Source organism: Salmo salar, chromosome 27 (genome assembly GCF_965601325.2).
Source record: "Salmo salar chromosome 27, fSalSal1, whole genome shotgun sequence".
In the NCBI taxonomy this organism is placed as follows: Eukaryota; Metazoa; Chordata; class Actinopteri; order Salmoniformes; family Salmonidae; genus Salmo; species Salmo salar.
The window spans coordinates 20,489,353-20,508,739 of NC_138317.1; the positions used below are offsets into that span (position 1 = coordinate 20,489,353).

Below are 19,387 nucleotides of genomic sequence, written 5' to 3' on the forward strand. Positions count from 1 at the left end.
ATTAGAGTTAACTGCACCTCAGATTGCAGCCCAAATAAATGCTTCACAGAGTTCAAGTAACAGACTCATCTCAACATCAACTGTTCAGAGGATTCAGGCCTTTGTGGTCAAATTGCTGTAAAGAAACCACTACTAAAGGACACCAATAAGAAGAAGAGACTTGCTTGGGCCAAGAAACACGAGCAATGGCCATTAGACCGGTGGAAATATGTCCTTTGGTGTGATGAGTCCAAATTAGATATCTTTAGTTCCAACCGCCATGTCTAAAGGCACTGTACAAACCAGGAATAGGCCCAAAACTGGAATCAGACACCCAGACTGTATCCTGGCAAGCCTGATCAATCAGCATCATTCAACACCATTTACTGATCAGTGTCAAGATCAGGCTGGGACTGGCAGGGAAATGCCTGTGTTCACTGAAGGAAAGCTATGTGATCTCAATGTCAAAGTCAAAGAATAAGGACAGGTGAAACTGTGCTCGGGACAAACAGATCTCATTGTGGACAGAGAGGCTGACACAAGTATACAGATACTAAACCTAAGATACTTTTAGTATACTGATGTCAATATTATAATCTGCGCACTTAACGCCCTTTGGTAAGTTCTGATATAGTTTGTTCAGTGCCTTTAGCCACTGCTGCCAGCCAAGCCACCCAGCTCAGCTCCTCTTTATCCCACGTAGGAAAAACCTGAATCAGCAGACAAAGCTGGAGCTAACCCTACACTTGGACTTTGTTCACATTCTCCTGCTGCCTGGCTCACAATGGAAGGGAACAGGTCCGTTTCCCTCTGCTGCTCTGCCAGTGATGAATGTCTACATCACCATGCCAAGCTCGTTTTCATTAGCTAGTTTCATTAGCATACTGTTCACAATTACATCAGTTACACAGAGACCAAAGTAGTCTTGATTCAGATTGACAAAGAACTGTTATTTACTTTCAGTTCCAATGGGGGTCTTGCCATATATTCCATTATTGCACCTGAGGTTGTTCCATTGACTTGGACAGTGTTTATCACAAAAACTAAAGTATTGCCCACTATAAATAGTCTAGGTGGGGATGGATCTTTGATGCTTAGTGACAGTCAGTGTTACAGGGACTATGAGGAGGATTTTCTACTGTGGATCAGTTTCCGTCTTTCTTTAATGAAGAGCACAACCAGAGGACAAATAACAGGGATCATTTCAGCACTCTGATGGGACATAGAACAGTTGCCTGTAATGTGTCCATGTTACATCAATCAAACCAACTCCTAGGGTTACTAAAGTAGGCTCCAAATGTTACATTAGTTCTAGTGATGTAATAGGACACAAATCAACCTGCTATATACACTATACAATATGGAGACAATGGATTGATATGTGAGCTATTCCCATGTATTCTTGGCATACCGATACATATTGTGTTTCAGATGAAATTATTTTCCTGTCCACAAGGGGGCAGCGATCCCCTATATTTCAACACCTCTGCTTAACATCGTGAAATGCTTGGAGACAGAAACGATGCAATCAATATACTGTGGGAGCAATGTAATGGTTACATCCTTCATAAAAGGGCCACTCAGTACTTGAAACAAAAATAAAACGTACTCTCCTCAACTGTTTCGGTAAAAGGCTGAGAGATGGGGCTGGATAAATGTAACCAGTCTAAAATTCTACAGATGCAAGGACTGACCATCCATGAAATCAAAAGTGTTAACCATGTTTTGATGCTTTACAGTGTTTGTTTACATTTACTTTGTTTACAAACATTGGAGTAAAACAAGCTTGTATTTTGGGTTCTGATGGGGAACATTTTAGTCATTCAGCAGATGCTCTTATCCAGAGCGACTTACAGTAGTGAATGCATACATTTCATTTCATGTATTTTTTTTGTACTGGCCCCCCTGTGGGAATCGAACCCACAACCCTGGCGTTGCACACACCATGCTGGCGTTGCAGACACCATGCTCTACCAACTGAGCTACAGGGAAGGCCACAGGAACAACAGTTGAACTAAGCTCCAGGGTTGGGGTCCATTCCATTTCAATTCCAGTAAACCAAATTCCAGTTCCAAGTTTTCCTCATTGAAAAACATTGGAGAAAATTGGAATTGGAATGTCATTGTAATTCCTGAATTGACTGGAATTTTTATGTAATTGACCCCAACCCTGCTAAACTCATGAGGTATTTATAAAGTTATATTCTTCAAGAATTAATGGGTACATATAATTCATTTATATGTCCCAAAATGTATGTAGCAACTGCTGATTCCCCTTTTTAAAGAGATTCTCCGGTACTTTTGTATACACTTTTTAGCCAGTAGTTCTGAAAGTAGCGCTCACAAGCCAAAAGTCTCAGAAAATTGCATACTACATCACAAATGTGCAGATATGTGCATCACATCATTGCTCTCTCTCGCTCTCTCTCTCTCGCTCTACTGTGTGTGCGTCTTGCTAGCAATCACTTTCAAACTAGGGATTTTGTGACTAATTAAGGTAAGACAGTAATTATGCTCATAGATCATGCATGTATGAACTACACATTGACACATCCAGAACAAAACCGGAGGTTGAAAAAAAGAATAGTCGCCAAAGTACCTGAGCATGTCTTTAATATTTCACTGGGGGGAAGGAAGTTTGAGGTTGCAATAATAATGAAAGGAAAAGGGTGTGTGGGCTTCAAGTCGTTTTTATTGCTGTTCTACAAATGCCATAAAGTTAACAAAGTTCTGAAATGTGAAGGCCCTGCAAATTGTTATGATGCCTGACATGTCATAATAACACTGCATTGTTGTGAAGGTCTTTTTTTTTCATCAGTCAGGGGGAAACTATATCTCCCAAAGGAGGTTGGTGGCACTTTAATTGGGAGGACGGGCTCGTGGTAATGGCTGGAGTGGAATCAGTGAAATGGTATCAAATACATCAAACCCATGGTTTCCAGGTGTTTGATCCATTCCATTTGCTCCAGCCATTATTATGAGCCCTCCTCCCCTCAGCAGACTCCACTGATACCACCCTATGGCACAATCAGAGAGTAATGGACAAAGGGTAAACATGAACAAAGCCGGTTCCAATACACTCCCTAGCCCTTCTCCTTGGCCATATCCCTGCGATTGCAGGTCTGTAAGGTGGAAGCAATATGGTGGAAACACCAACACTACACGTATTACCTATCACCCTTCAGATCTGCAAACATATAAGGTTTAATATGGCAAAGGGGAAGGCATGGGGAACCAATTGGGATTGGCTATTTGTGTTGCAATGTATAAGGGGGGTTGTCCTCACACCTTTTTTCAATCCCATTGGCTGAATTGATGTTTTATTTTTGGTCACCACGGTGATCTTCCAGAAAGAGCCAATCAGAGCCTGTCTCTACTCTGGTTTACGTCACAGCACTGAGTGAAGAGTGTGTCCCGGCAGTGGTAGGCCAGGGTAAGAGAAGGAACACATTTCTCTTTTCCCCTCATGGTTACTCAAAAGAAAAATGTAGCAATGGAACATAACCTCATCAACAATTTACAGATGTACGATAATGTACATTACATACATAATTTGACACCACCATGCCAATTGAAAAACAGAGAACAACTAAGCAAATATATTCTAGGATTACAGTGAGCAATCATAGCAAATATAGAAAGTACTATGCAAGTTATCAACATTCTTACATCTCATTGAGGCTTTGTTCAGTGCTAGGCTAGTCTGGTTCCAGATCTGTTTGTGCTGTCTTGCCAACTCTTATGGTCACAGATCTGTGACCATGCTAGTAATAGGCTTCCTCAACTTCCATTATGTAAAAGGTAAACAACACTCTCTCAAGGACACGGGTGCTGTAGAGAAACATAATATTATAATATAAATGTACATTTCAAAAACAAACTCCAGCAGGCAAGGAAGGCAGTGTGTGTCGAGTCAACCAAGGCCACATTGATCACTTTGGTACCAACCCAGCGGGCAAAACTGGGCAAAAGTTTCTGGCTGAAATAACGTCAACCCATTTCAACCAGTTTTGCCCACTGGGAAGTGATTATAACTCTCCTACCCTCTTACATAGTCTCCAAGCCAATTCATTTGGACTTGTCTCTGCAGTCAAGCAACCGTTTTACTTTCCTCGCCATGAAGACTGCTATGCAGACACAGACCACCTGTGTGGCTCCATACTGAACCAGATAGATAGTGGCTGCAGCTCCTCCCTCTCCGTGTAGCTGTGTGTAGAGTGGCCGTCGGCCCAGGTAGTCCAGGTGAGAGGCCTGGATCTGACAGAGGGTGCAGATCACCAGGAAGATGTGGAACAGCTGGTGGCCCTGCCCCAGGAAGTCACAGTGGCCTGGGAACAGACGCTCTGGAAGTGGGTTGGTGAAGAAGAACGCACTGGACAGGAAGAAGGCTACCTGGCCCCCATGGAAGGACATAGCCGGGTCGCCGACTACGCCACTGGCCGCGGAAGTGATGTCATCACTGTGCGACGTGGGCCAGAGGAGGAGGCGGTGGAACACCGGGCTAGTATCCCAGGCATAGGCCATAGCTGAGGGAACCACCTGCCCCACCTTCCGGACCCAGACCCGCAGGCTGTGGTTGCGATACTTCCCATAGCAGCAGCCCAGGCAGGACAGGCAACAGAGGAAGGTGGCAGTGGGCATGAAGACCGAGGAGACCCACCGGTGGTAGTCTGGTTCCACAGCATAGTAGAAGTGAGCCACGGCGCTGCCGTACTGATACTGAGCCACTCCTACGTAATCCAGGAAGAAGAAGCAGTAGTGGTAGAACTCTGATTTGGCGGCCAGGAGGTGGGCTACAGTGCTGCAGGCCATGTAGGCCAGGGAGGACAGGAGGAGGATGAGGAGGGGCCAGGCGTGGGCGTCATGGATGAAGTCTACCATCTCAGCCAGCTGGAGGAACTTGACCAGGACAAGGAGAGACCCCAGCAGGTGGGTCCACACGTTGATGGTCTCGTTGTGACGCTGGAACAGCGAAAGGAAGTAGTACCTGTATCGATAAGGAACACCATTATGTTAGCTTCAGAGACGGGACACCATTATGTTAGCTTCAGAGACGGGACACCATTATGTTAGCTTCAGAGACGGGACACCATTATGTTAGCTTCAGAGACGGGACACCATTATGTTAGCTTCAGAGACGGGACACCATTATGTTAGCTTCAGAGACGGGATACCATTATGTTAGCTTCAGAGACGGGACACCATTATGTTAGCTTCAGAGACGTCTTTACTATAATAAAACTGGATGTTCTACATAGCATTATGGGTATTGTAGTACATCATGTTACAGTACCTCCAGCCCTGGTGGAGTGGTCGGTAGCCGGCGTGGATGTAGCGCTCCCTGAAGAACCCGGGAACTTCGGTGTCCCGCAGCGTGCCGGGCATGGAGGGGGCGACCTCTGTCAGCATCTGGGGCACCGCCCTTACCTGCTGGAGGTTGATGAACAGACGCCCAATCCTCTCCATGACGATCGTTGCCATGAGGGATGGTCTGATGGATGGTGGGACTGTTGTTGTTGCTGGCTGGATAGTTTCAGGAGACTGGCAACTGAAAAAGAAGGAGAGTAACACCATTAGAAAAACATTTTGCATTCAGAGCTGGCCTACTCTAACACTTAAAAGGCTTAAAAACAATAACTAAGTATAAAAAGAGGTTTAAAATTACTTAATTTATTTTAAAACTGCAGAGCAAGTAAAACTATTTGTAGTAAAAACATCCCCTTTGTTGGAGGACTCCCCAAACACATCTGACACACAGGTTAAAAAGTTCCTTCAATAAATAGAAACACATCACACTACTTGCTTCAGCAGTCAAATTACTTCAAAATGAGTCTCTAGTCCAAGTGAACGTCGCTCCTTCACAGTTTATCTGTAACATCCTGCCACCTCAGAAGAGAGGACTAGCCTGGTGAGTGCATGTTCAGTCTAGTTTAGCCAGGCAATCAGAGGACACCCTTCATGCTGGCCCTACCTAGCTGGGCCACCAAGGTCCCAGGGGCAGGAGGCTAGATTACACCAGACCTGTTCTGACTCCTGCAGCAGACCTGACAATTTATTAGCAGTAGTTAGCCTTAATCTGCAGTTAACCTTGCAGATTAGGCTACTATACTGTCTATGGACCTTGCCCTGAGCTTCTAATGCTGTGTCTGATCCATTATTTCTCTCTGTAGTTTGCACTCTAAACAGTGATAGGAGCGATGCTATAGGGGACGGGGAGGGAAAACATGAACACTTCCACCTTGAAGATGAACAGAGAAAAGATAAGGATATCTTTATAAGCAGTGTGGTGTATAAACGTAACCCTAATTGCTCCTGGAAATCACTCTGGATAAGAGTGTCTGCTAAATGAATAAAATGTAAATGTAATGGGGGTATATAATAACTAAACACACATCTGATTCAAATGTATACATCGAAACAGATAAAGTCACACTTTAAATGTATTTCTAATGCAGTTTGAATTCATAATACACTCGCCTTCCTCAGGGTGAAAACTCAAACGTTGTTCTCTCCTCATGTTCTTCTGATCATAAGATACAAGCACGTTTTTATCAAGTAATCAAATGTTCCTTTCCTGAACTGGTGAAAGAATGCATTTTCAGATGCAGACATACTATCAGACATGTAACTTCAACTTTATTATTAGATATTGGCCACATGCCCACATCTGATCAAATAGAGTTGCTAATGAACAGAAATGCAGTTGCAACACCTTCAAAACGGGATCCTTACATGATAACAAGGAAAATTCAGTCAAATCTCAGCAACACCTATTTCCTATTGTCAACCCTGTCAAGTGTTTGCCTATGGCTAAATGTGACTGAGGAATTTACAAGGTGGCACCCATTGACTAAATATCGTTGACACACAATAACTCAATCAAGACCTCACATAAACCTACAGTATAAATCTCTCCCTCCAGCCTCTCCCATGTTTCTCCCTCCAGCCTCTCCCATGTTTGAGGGACAAAGGCTGTGGAGAGAGGCAGGCAGAGCAATCAGTGCGAAATTCATTTCTGACATTGCTCTCTTCCAAAAATCTGAAAAACCTATTTCACGCCCATCAAATACTATAACTTAACATGTTGACATGCATTCAACGTAATTTGGTATAGGCTATACTTGTGCTCTTTTTGCGTACACTGTTTCACGTGACAAGTAAAAAGTTAGAGAATATTGCACAAGACGAGAGAGGAAATACCAATGCATGTGGGTGTTCTTCTTCCTCTTCAAGGCTACTACTGTAGGCGTACTTTATTAGACTACATCAGACAGCTCCGGAACACTCAGCGCAGCAGGACCCTCCGCGGGATCTTTCACTTTCAGATGGGATGATCGTCCGACTGTGTCCGTCCATGTCCCCCTCCGACAGTCATCGGTCGGTCACGCCTCCCCGACCGGTGACAGCCTTGTCAACCACTCAGATACTGGAATGCAACAGTTGCGTGTCTTATATGAACATGAGGTGTCCAATGGCAAGTAAGTAGGCGGTCGTTCCAAGCAGAGAGGAGAGAGAGAGAGAGAGAGAGAGAGAGAGAGAGAGAGAGAGAAGAAATGTGGTATTTACCTTGGCTTACAGGAAACTTTGGCGTGGAAGTCTGATGGACTGCGAACTGTCCCTCATACCTTTAGGACTAGTCACCGTGCAACGGTTTCTAGTCAACTTTAGATTTCGCTCTGTTGTTTCACATGACGGTGAAATTGTTTAATGAGTTGATACAGTATCAAGGGATGAATACTGAGAGAATAAATTACCCGATTAAAAAAACGCACCCTATTAAACTGGAAAATGAAAAAAGTGAGAACTCCAAGAAGTTTCAATACATCAAAACTAAGTATCCTAGATTTTAGCCTGCTATAAAGCTTCTACGTGGAGTCTAAATCACGTAAAATGTCATTTAAGTCCCAATGGTATAAAACGCTGCAAATACAACAAAAATATCCAGAACGTGGGCGGCATTAGGAACATTCTTCTGCATGGATGTGTCCGGAACGTGGTATCAAGGCACGAAGCATTGCACAATCTCAATCTCCTTTGGAAAACTTTCCTTCCTGTGTGTTTAACCGGTTTCAAACAGGGAGAAGCTATGTCAATGGCATAGCATTGACATCATTATTCAAATGTTTGGGGCTTATACAATATGTGGGTGTCAGTTCCTTTTAAATTAGAAATATTTCATAATCTAGCATTATCAGCAAAAGCATTTGATGTACACAATCAGGTTTTTTAAAACTGCCCTATCCTATTTGTGTCTGTAATTTGGTTACTCAGTATTGCCTGCCTATTAAACCAGATTGGACACCATGCCAGAGATGTTTGCCAGAGCATATACAATGTACAAAACTAAGAATGAACCGCTTCAGATAATCAACAAAGGTCTGCTTTGTAGCTTGAAAGCTCCCTTCAAAGGGTGCAGACAATTATATAATCTGTTGACAGTGCCAATTTGGGCAGTATCCCATTGGCAGTACCCTACTCATTGGGTGTGGAGAAGGGGGGGGTATTCTCCTCTTCTAATGAAAGACCCACTTTAGCTATTTTTGATCTATGATAAAGAGTAAAAGGAGTGTTTTTGGCAGCTCCAAGTTAGTTCTTAGAATTTGGTTTGACTTTTTTCCCTAGGGTTCCAGGGTTTACTATTTAGCTTCATGGTATCCAGAATATACTGAAGTATCCCTTGAGGGATGTAGTGGTAAAAACATGGGTGGGTGAAGTCTAAACTCTGTAGGTAAGTAGGTGAAAATACCCCAAAACACTCATCTAGCAGAACAGGTGGGTAAACCCCGAAATGCAAAATAGCATTGAAGGGATAGTTCACCCAAATTCGAAAATTACACATTAGTTTCCTGATCCTGTAAGCAGTCTATGGACAAGGTATGCTGGCCACTCACTTCGGGTTTCTATGCAACACGTATCTTTCAACTATGCTGTGATGTTTAACGTACAATTTCAATCTATCTAATCGAATAGAATCCACAGATTGCGAGATGAAGATAAATACTTTTACTAAGTGTTAGTATATTAGTAATTGACTGACCCAGTCTCTCCAGATCTCTTAACAGTACTTTTTCTAGGGTCAATTTTAGATTCCTGAGCCATTCCTGAACCCGAGACCAGAAACAGGCTACCTGAGGGCAATACCAAAATAAATGGTCTATTGATTCTATATCCTCACAAAAAAAATCTGCAGAGCTTCGATGAGCTTATGCCCCAAATATTCTACATTTTGTTGGTGGCAAGAATTCTATATAATAATTTTAGCTGAAAAGCACGAAGTCTTGAATCTTGCGTTGTTTTATATATCAAGTCATACACCCTGTACCATGGAATCGGTACATCAAAAATCTCTTCCCAACTATTTTGCCATCTGTATGGCACAGTTGTCAACATCATTGGACCGATATTAGCATTTTTTGTAAATAATGTCCAAATCATCCGTAAGTGTCTAAAATATGATTGTAAAACTCAACAAAGTCACTTAAAGATGTTTTGAACGCGATAGCCTTGACCAAAATGTAATTTTCTAATTTGGGTGAATATCCGCTGAGTTGGGTTCCTGAATGGCGCAGCTGTCTAAGGCGCTGCATCTCAGTGCAATAGGCGACATTACAGTTATTGGTTCGTATCCAGGCTGTATCACATTTGGCTGTGATTGAGAGTCCCAAAGGGCGGTGCACAATTGTCCCAGCGTCGTCTGGGTTTGGCTGGGGTAGGCTCTCATTGTAAATAAGAATTTGTTCTTAACTGACTTGCCTAGTTAAAAAAAATCCCGTAAACCATATTAATAAAGTTAGGTAAACTGAATTTTTACTTGAATTAACCCTCCATCCTCTGCTTTCAAGGTATTTGTTAATGGTCAGCTGTCAGCAACCTAGAAAACAAACAAGTGTAGGTTTCTGTCAGCCAACGTTCAAGCTTTTCTGGTTCGCATAATTGCTTGGGGCTTTTCAGTTGTTGTTCAGCCTTGTACTTAAGAATTGCTTTAAAATATCTTAAACACCTAAAGAATGAAATTGCATCTGGTCAGACACAAACGCTAGCCTGCCCTACTGAATCTAAAGTTACATAACTTTTAGGGACGGGTTCACAGATTCCGATTCCCCATTGAGCTTTTTAATCAAGGAGTTGTTTTAACCTGTGAGTGGAAAACCATTCCTCTGAATAGATTGCTACATGTATTTTGTACCAAACTATTTGAAATGTGAAATCATTTAAAATATATCCACCGTGTGGCACTGTTTCCTTTCACATTGATGTAGATTATGTACAGAAATGTACGGAGCGCAGAGCCCACATATTTGTGTCTCTTCATTTAATTGGTTGTGAGATCACAATGGAGCTTTGACTCTACAATGTTATAGAAATGTATGATCCAGATGTGCACAATGTACTCACCTTTTATTGAGCATCAATATCTCCAGCATCTTCTGCAGGGTTGTGCTTTGCTGTCATGAGTTGTAAAATAGAGCAGCCTGTGGACATTTGAAAAACTATCCAATCAATTTGATCAGACCCCTTTTAATGCACCCCCCCCCCCTTTTGTTGTTGTTGTTGTTGCATTGTTTTCATTTCTTACACTCATCTTTTCTTTTTTTAATGTTTTTCCATCTTATTTCTTATTTTTGAAAATATTGTCAACAATTCATTTACATGGTAATCAATCAATAACAACAATGTCAGCTAATATGTTTGAGTCAGAGAGAGGGTAATGGCCGTCCATTGCGTGTCTACTTCTCAGATGGAAATACTCTATACTTTAACCTTCACTTTCACGAACATCAAGCTTTGTCCCCTTGCAATATATAGCTCTATGTATTCATCTTTCTGAAATGACCATCCATGCAGTCACATTCATGACAAAACCTTTGGGACCTTATCAGTCAATATTCCTCATTATTGATGATGTTCAAAACCATTGAGCCGGTCTGTATTGACAGCACCATCACAAAACGTCTGTCAGCTGTTATACATCATCAACTACATGAGCGCTTTAGGTAGCCTAGTGCTTAGAGTGTTGCGCCGCTAACCAAAAGGGTGCTAGATCAAATCCCTGAGCTGACAATGTGAAAATCTGTCTTTTTGCTCCTGAAAAGGCAGTTAACCCACTGTTCCCCAGTAGGCATTCATTGTAAATAAGAATTTGTTCTTAACTGACTTGCCTGGTTAAATAAAGGTTAAATAAATAAATCAAAATTGCAGTGTAAACACAACAAATAGCTGAAGGAAATGAACCTTCCATGCACCCAACTGTGAGGATACTGTGGTCTCTAAGGATTGCTTTGTACTGTCTATTTTCCTATTTCACATTGTGATATATACAGTATGGGTTGTGGTTTCCTTCTGATGCCTATAGGTGTCAGCGAGGTAACCTCGTCCCCAGGTTAACTGCCAACAAGCCCTGGCTGGTGGACAAGACTAGGGGTTGGGTAACAGCGGTTTTGTGTCTGATACCTACACTGATTGATTCATTGTGATTGCCAAAAACCTCAGTCACTGTCTTATAAAGGTTAAAAGCTCCATTTGTCGTTTATTGGCCAACACATAATGAATATCTCCAACTGAGACAAAAGACAGCAAATCCGTTGATGAGGGGGTTTAGTTATGCACATTGAATGAGATTTGGTTGCAGGGACTCATATTACAGGATCTGTTGTAAGTGGGGCGGCAGGTAGCTTAGTGGTTAGAGTGTTGGACCAGTAATCAAAAGGTTGACAAATCAAATCCCTGAGCTGACAAGGTAACAATCTGTTGTTCTACCACTGAACAAGGCAGTTAACCCACTGTTTCTAGGCTCATTATTAACTGACTTGCCTAGTTAAATAAATACAGTAAGGTTTTCAGATTAGATTTTTTGCCTATGGAGAATTTTTGTAAGTAAACTCCACATGCACTCCCGCAGAGCTGCACAGACACACACACAGACATTATACAGACACACACACATGCTGAAGAGGCTATTGTGAAGTAAACACCAAAGCCTTAATGATTGTTCTCTACATTCTCCCTCAAATCGTTGTCTTTCTTCTATTATCTTAAAATACATACCCTAGCCTTCTCTTTATTAATCTCTTCCTGTTCTTCCCGTTCTGAAAGACTTTAAGGCCATTTAAGGGGAATCTTTAAAGCTGTACAGTGTATTAAAATAGAACCTCACCAAACATATTTCTCCAACCAGCTAATCAGGGCTCATCTGGAAAATAGACTTTGGTCTCTCTGTCAAAATAAAGGTGAATAAAAAAAATAAAAAAAGATAATCACAGATATGAGTGTTGAGAGGATGATAAGTTCACACATTGACATTAAACATCTCAAACCTTTTGACTTGAAAAGGAACCTCAAGCTGCCATGAAGTTCCATCAGGTGCTAGGCTCCACATCCTGTGGTCTAATTGGGTAGGATGGTTGAGGACCAGTGCTCGCTGGATATTGAGGTGGCATTTTGCTGGAGAATTCCCCTGGTTCTGCTAGGACCGCTGTTCCTTCCTTCATTTTTCAACATCTGCCTGCTTTTGCTGAGTACTTTGTTTTTGCCCTTCACACAGTATATCACCTGTCATGTCTAATAGAAGGCTGCATGGAGTACACTGAACCCAGCCACGTCCCATGGAGTACACTGAACCCCGCCACGTCCCATGGGTTCCTCTCCTCTTCCAGTTCCACCATTGCATCACCACAGATATAGATAGATAGCTTCTTTAACAGCTGTGTCTGCCTCTGCTTCTGCCTTCAACCTGCTCCCCCACCCCACCTCAGAGTACTTCTCTCTGTGCTGGTGAACCCAAAGCTGACACTACTTGTGTAATATATAAAGAGCAAATATTGATGTATTTGAAGTCCCATTAAACCACCTGAAAGCCATGATTTAGCTGAACTTTAGGGGCATGCTAGTCAGTGCATCACTGGCACTTGATTTCAGCAATGAACAAAAATATAAACACAACATGAAAAGTTTAGATCCCAGAAATGTTCCATTTGCACAAATTTGATTACATCCCTGTTAGTGAGCATTTCTCCTTTGCCAAGATAATCCATCCACCTGACAGGTGTGGCATGTCAAGAAGCTGATTAAACAGCATGATCATTACACAGGTGCACCTTATGCTGGGGACAATAAAAGACCACTCTAAAATGTGCCACAGATGTCTCAAGTATTGAGGGTGCCAGAGAATTTAATGGTAATTTCTCTACCATAAGCCGCCTCCAACGTCATTTTAGAGAATTTGGCAGTAGGTCCAACCGACCTCACCGCAGACCATGTGTATGTCGTTGTGTGGGTGAGTGGTTTTCTGATGTCAACATGGTGAACAGAGTGCCCCATGGTGATGGTGGGGTTATGATATGGGCAGGCATAAGGTACGGACAACTAACACAATCACATTTTATCGATGACAATTTGAATGCACAGAGATACTGTGATGAGATCCTGAGATCATTCCATTCATTCACCGCCATCACCTCATGTTTCAGCATGATAATGCACGGACCCATGCTGCAAGGATCTGTACACAATTCCTGGAAGCTGAAAAAGTCTCAGTTCTTCCATGGCCTGTATACTCACCAGACATGTCACCCACTGAGCATGTTTGGGATGTGCTTGATCGACGTGTACGACAGCATGTTCCAGTTCCTGCCAATGTCCAGCAACTTCTCACAGTCATTGAAGAGGAGTGGGACAACATTCCACACGCCACAATCAACAGCCTGATCAACTCTATGCGCAGGAGATGTGTCGCGCTGCATGAGGCAAATAGTGGTCACACCAGATACTGACTGGTTTTCTGATCCATGCCTCTACTTGCTTTTTTTTAAGGTATCTGTGATCAACAGATGCATATCTGTATTCCCAGTCATGTGAAATCCATAGATTCGGGCCTAATGAATGTATTTCATTTGACTGATTTCCTAATATGAACTCAAAATGTGTAAAATATTTGAATTTGTTGCATGTTGCATTACATTTTTTGTTCAGTATAATTACAAAGAGGAAATTGGGTTTTAGAGACTGAACATTCAGCATTCTCTCTCCTGGCTGTCTGATTGTGATAGGGCGGACTGGGACAAAAATTCAGCCCTGGATTTTTGCTACACCAGCCCACATCACTGCGTGCTATGTAATGTTTTGGTTGTATGCATATCTTTCTGCCAAGAAGTGACCGGAATTTCAGCGAATGAAATAGGCGGGAAATAGACTGGAATTTTCAAATCAAATCAAATCAAATGTATTTATATAGCCATTCTTACATCAGCTGATATCTCAAAGTGCTGTACAGAAACCCAGCCTAAAACCCCAAACAGCAAGCAATGCAGGTGTAGAAGCACGGTGGCTAGGAAAAACTCCATAGAAAGGCCAAAACCTAGGAAGAAACCTAGAGAGGAACCAGGCTATGAGGGGTGGCCAGTCCTCTTCTGGCTGTGCCGGGTGGAGATTATAACAGCACAGGGCCAAGATGTTCAAATGTTCATAAATGACCAGCATGGTCAAATAATAATAATCATAGTAGTTGTCGAGGGTGCAACAAGTCAGTAACACAAGAGTAAGTGTCAGTAGGCTTTTTCATAGCCGATCTTTGAGAGTATCTCTACCGCTCCTGCTGTCTCTAGAGAGTTGAAAACAGCAGGTCTGGGACAGGTAGCACGTCCGGTGAATAGGTCAGGGTTCCAGCAGGTCTGGGACAGCAGGTCTGGGACAGGTAGCACGTCCGGTGAACAGGTCAGGGTTCCATAGCTGCAGGCAGAACAGGTGGAACTGGAGCAGCAGCACGGCCAGGTGAACTGGGGACAGCAAGGAGTCATCAAGCCAGGTAGTCCTGAGGCATGGTCCTAGGGCTCAGGACTACCTGAGAAAGAAAGAAAGAGAAAGAGAGAATTAGAGAGAGCATATTTAAATTCACACAGGACACCGGAAAAGACAAGAGAAATACTCCAGATGTGACAGACTGACCCTAGCCCCCCGACACATAAACTACTGCAGCATAAATACTGGAGGCTGAGACAGGAGAGGTCAGGAGACACTGTGGCCCCATCCGATGAAACCCCCGGACAGCGCCAAACAGGTAGGATATAACCCCACCCACTTTGCCAAAGCACAGCCTCCACACCACTGGAGGGATATCTCCAACCACCAACATACCATCCCGGGACAAGGCCGAGTATAGCCGACAAAGATCTCCGCCACGGCACAGCCCAAGGGGGGGCGCCAACCCAGACAGGAAGACCACGTCAGTGACTCAACCCACTCAAGTGACGCACCCCTCCCAGGGACGGCATGGAAGAGCACCAGTAAGCCAGTGACTCAGCCCCCGCAACCTCCAGTGCCTTTGGCTATGTAACGTAACCAGACACCAGAGAGCTCATAAACTAAGACTCATTCGCTGGTTGAAGAGACTGAGATTCGGGAGTGAATAAACATTGCTATAACAATTAAAATACAGACAGTCCACAAATTGACTTTTAACGGTGCATACACCGCCTGGGCTGGAATAATACATTATGGCCTTTCGCTTGCATTTCAAAGATGATGGTACAAAAAAAAAATATATATTTTTTTCTATTATCATTCACCAGATCTAATGTGTTATATTCTCCCACATTCAATTCACATTTCCACAAACTTCAAAGTGTTCCCTTTCAAATGGTATCAAGAATATGCATACAGTGGCTTGCGAAAGTATCCCCCCCCCCCCCCTTGGCATTTTTCCTATTTTGTTGCCTTACAACCTGGAATTAAAATAGATTTTTGGGGGGTTTGTATCATTTGATTTACACAACATGCCTACCACTTTGAAGATGCTAAATATTTTTTATTGTGAAACAAACAAGAAATAAGACAAAAAAACTGAAAACTTGAGCCTGCATAACTATTCACCCCCCCAAAGTCAATACGTTGTAGAGCCACCTTTGCAGCAATTACAGCTGCAAGTCTCTTGGGGTATATCTCTATAAGCTTGGCACATCTAGTCACTGGGATTTCTGCCCATTCTTCAAGGCAAAACTGCTCCAGCTCCTTCATGTTGGTTGGGTTCCGCTGCTGTACAGCAATCTTTAAAAATGACATTAAAAAAATGACATACCCAAATCTAACTACCTGTAGCTCAGGACCTGAAGCAAGGATACAGTGCTTTGCAAAAGTATTCATCCCCCTTGGCATTTTTCCTATTTTGTTGCATTACAACCTGCATTTTAAATGTATTTTTATTTGGATTTCATGCAATGGACATACACAAAATAGTCCAAATTGGTGAAGTGAAATGTTTCAAAAAATTCTCTAAAATAAAAACTGAAAAGTGGTGCGTGCATATGTATTCACCCCCTTTGCTATGAAGCCCCTAAATAAGATCTGGTGCAACCAATTACCTTCAGAAGTCACATAATTAGTCAAATAAAGTCCACCTGTGTGTCACATGATCTGTCACATGATCTCAGTATATATACACCTGTTCTGAAAGGCCCCAGAGTCTGCAACACCACTAAGCAAGGGGCACACCAAGCAAGTGGCACCATGAAGACCAAGGAGCTCTCCAAACAGGTCAGGGACAAAGTTGTGGATAAGTACAGATTTTAAAAGTTGTGGATAAGTACAGGTTTTAAAAAAATACCCAAAACTTTGAACATCCCACGGAGCACCATTAAATCCATTATTAAAACATGGAAAGAATATGGCATCACAACAAACCTGCCAAGAGAGGGCCGCCCACCAAAACTCACAGACCAGGCAAGGAGGGCATTAATCAGAGAGGCAACAAAGATAACCCAGAAGGAGCTGCAAAGCTCCACAGCGTAGATTGGAGTATCTGTCCATAGGACCACTTTAAGCCGTGCACTCCACAGAGCTGAGCTTTACGGAAGAGTGGCCAGAAAAAAAGCCATTGCTTAAAGAAAAAAATGAGCAAACACGTTTGTTGTTGCCAAAAGGCATGTGGGAGACTCCCCAAACATATGGAAGAAGGTACTCTGGTCAGATGAGACTAAAAAGGAGCTTTTTGGCCATCAAGGAAAACCCTATGTCTGGGGCAAACCCAACACCTCTCATCACCCTGAGAACACCATCCCCACAGTGAAGGATGGTGGTGGCAACATCATGCTGTGGGGAGGTTTTTCATCAGCAGGGACTGGAAAACTGGTCAGAATTGAAGGAATGATGGATGGCGCTAAATACAGGGAAATTCTTGAAGGATACCTGTTTCAGTATTCCAGAGATTTGAGACTGGGACGGAGGTTCACCATCCAACAGGACAATGACCCTAAGCATACTGCTAAAGCAACACTCGAGTGGTTTAAGGAAAAACATTTAAATGTCTTGGAATGGCCTAGTCAAAGCCCAGACCTCAATCCAATTGAGAATCTGTGGTATGACTTAAGAACAAATTCTTATTTACAATGATGGCCTACCCCTGCCAAACCCTAACCTGTACGACACTGGGCCAATTGGGATTCCCAATCATGGCTTGTTGTGATACAGCCTGGAATAAAACCAGGGTCTGTAGTGACACCTCTAGCACTGAGATGCAGTGCCTTATACCGCTGCGCCACTCGGGAGCCCCAAGGTACAAGGTTGTTTTGTGTCCCAAAAAACAAAAATATGTCCTGAGCTTCCTTAGAAACTCAGCAAAAAAAGAAACGTCCCTTTTTCAGGACCCTGTCTTTCAAAGATAATTCGTAAAAATCTAAATAACTTCACAGATCTTCATTGCAAAGGGTTTTAACACTGTTTCCCATGCTTGTTCAATGACCCATAAACAATTAATGAACATGCACCTGTGGAACGGTCGTTAAGACACTAACAGTTTACAGATGGCAGGCAATTAATGTCACAGTTATGAAAACTTAGGACACTAAAGAGGCCTTTCTACTGACTCGGAAAAACACCAAAAGAAAGATTCCCAGGGTCCCTGCTCATCTGCGTGAACATGCCTTAGGCATGCTGAAGGGAGGCATGAGGACTGCAGATGTGGCCAGCGGAATAAATTGCAATGTCCATACTGTGAGACGCCGCTACAGGGAGACGGGACTGACAGCTGATCGTCCTCGCAGTGGCAGACCACGTGTAACAACACCTGCACAGGATCGGTACATCCGAAATTCATACCTGCGGGACAGATACAGGATGGCAACAACAACTGCCCGAGTTACACCAGGAAAGCACAATCCCTCCATCAGTGTTCAGACTGTCTGCAATAGGCTGAGAGAGGCTGGACTAAGAGCTTGTAGGCCTGTTGCAAGGCAGGTCCTCACCAGACATCACCGGCAACAACGTCGCCTATGGGTACAAACCCACCGTCGCCGGACCAGACAGGACTGTCAAAAAGTGCTCTTCTCTGACGAGTCGCAGTTTTGTCTCACCAGGGGTGATGGTCGGATTCATGTTTATCGTCAAAGGAATGAGCGTTACACCGAGGCCTGTACTCTGGAGCGGGATCGATTTGGAGGTGGAGGGTCCGTCATGGTCTGGGGCAGTGTGTCACAGCATCATCGGACTGAGCTTGTTGTCATAGCAGGCAATCTCAACGTTGTGTGTTACAGGGAAGACATCCTGCTCCCTCATGTGGTACCCTTCCTGCAGGCTCATCCTGACATGACCCTCCAGCATGACAATGCCACCAGCCATACTGCTTGTTCTGTGCATTATTTTCTGCAAGATAGGAATGTCAGTGTTCTGCCATAGCCAGCGAAGAGCCCTGATCTCAATCCCATTGAGCATGTCTGGGACCTGTTGGATTGGAGGGTGAGGGCTAGGGCCATTCCCCCCAGAAATGTCTGGGAACTTGCAGGTGTCTTGGTGGAATAGTGGGGTAACATCTCACAGCAACAACTGGCACATCTGGTGCAGTCCATGAGGAGGAGATGTACTGCAGTACTTAATGCAGCTGGTGGCCACACCAGATACTGATTGTTACCTTTGATTTTGACCCCACCTTTGTTCAGGGACACATTATTCCATTTCTGTTAGTCACATGTCTGTGGAACTTGTTCAGTTTCTGTCTGTTGTTGAATCTTGTTATGTTCATACAAATATTTACACATGTTAAGTTTGCTGAATATAAACACAGTTGACAGTGAGAGGACATTTCTTTTTTTTGCTGAGTTTATATCCTAGATATAGGACAGACACTTCAAAACTTTATTCCCTATGATATATTTTTAGCCATTTATGAACATGTTCAGGGGAAGAACAACAGAACAACTTGTCAGCTCAGGGATTCAATACAGCAACCTTTCAGTTACTGGCCCAACACTCTAACCACAAGGCTACCTGCTGCCCCTAATATAATGTATACATGTAAGGTAATTCTAAGCAGGATCAGATGGTGACAGGGGTCTCAGCAGGTTCAGGTAGCCAGGGAAGACCAGCCAATTGTACACCCCCCCATGGGCCAGATGTGGTAGAACCTGGATTCGAACCAGGGACTGTAA

General features: G+C 43.2%; 1 protein-coding gene across 1 annotated transcript; it reads right to left on the reverse strand.

Moving 5' to 3' along the window:
- Positions 1–3,634: 3,634 nt before the first annotated feature.
- Positions 3,635–7,392, reverse strand: LOC106588616 (membrane progestin receptor alpha-B). Its single transcript, XM_045709761.2, has 3 exons — positions 7,179–7,392; positions 5,272–5,526; positions 3,635–4,965 (listed from the first exon to the last, which is right to left on the reverse strand). Exons 1-3 carry the CDS (start codon positions 7,184–7,186, stop codon positions 4,047–4,049), a joined length of 1,182 nt encoding a protein of 393 aa, XP_045565717.2. The 5' UTR covers positions 7,187–7,392; the 3' UTR covers positions 3,635–4,046.
- Positions 7,393–19,387: the final 11,995 nt, after the last annotated feature.

Coding starts and splice junctions, on each gene's coding strand:
- LOC106588616 (XM_045709761.2), bottom strand. Junction 4,966..5,271: donor CCACTCCACCAGGGCTGGAG/GTACTGTAACAT, acceptor TTATCGATACAG/GTACTACTTCCTTTCGCTGT.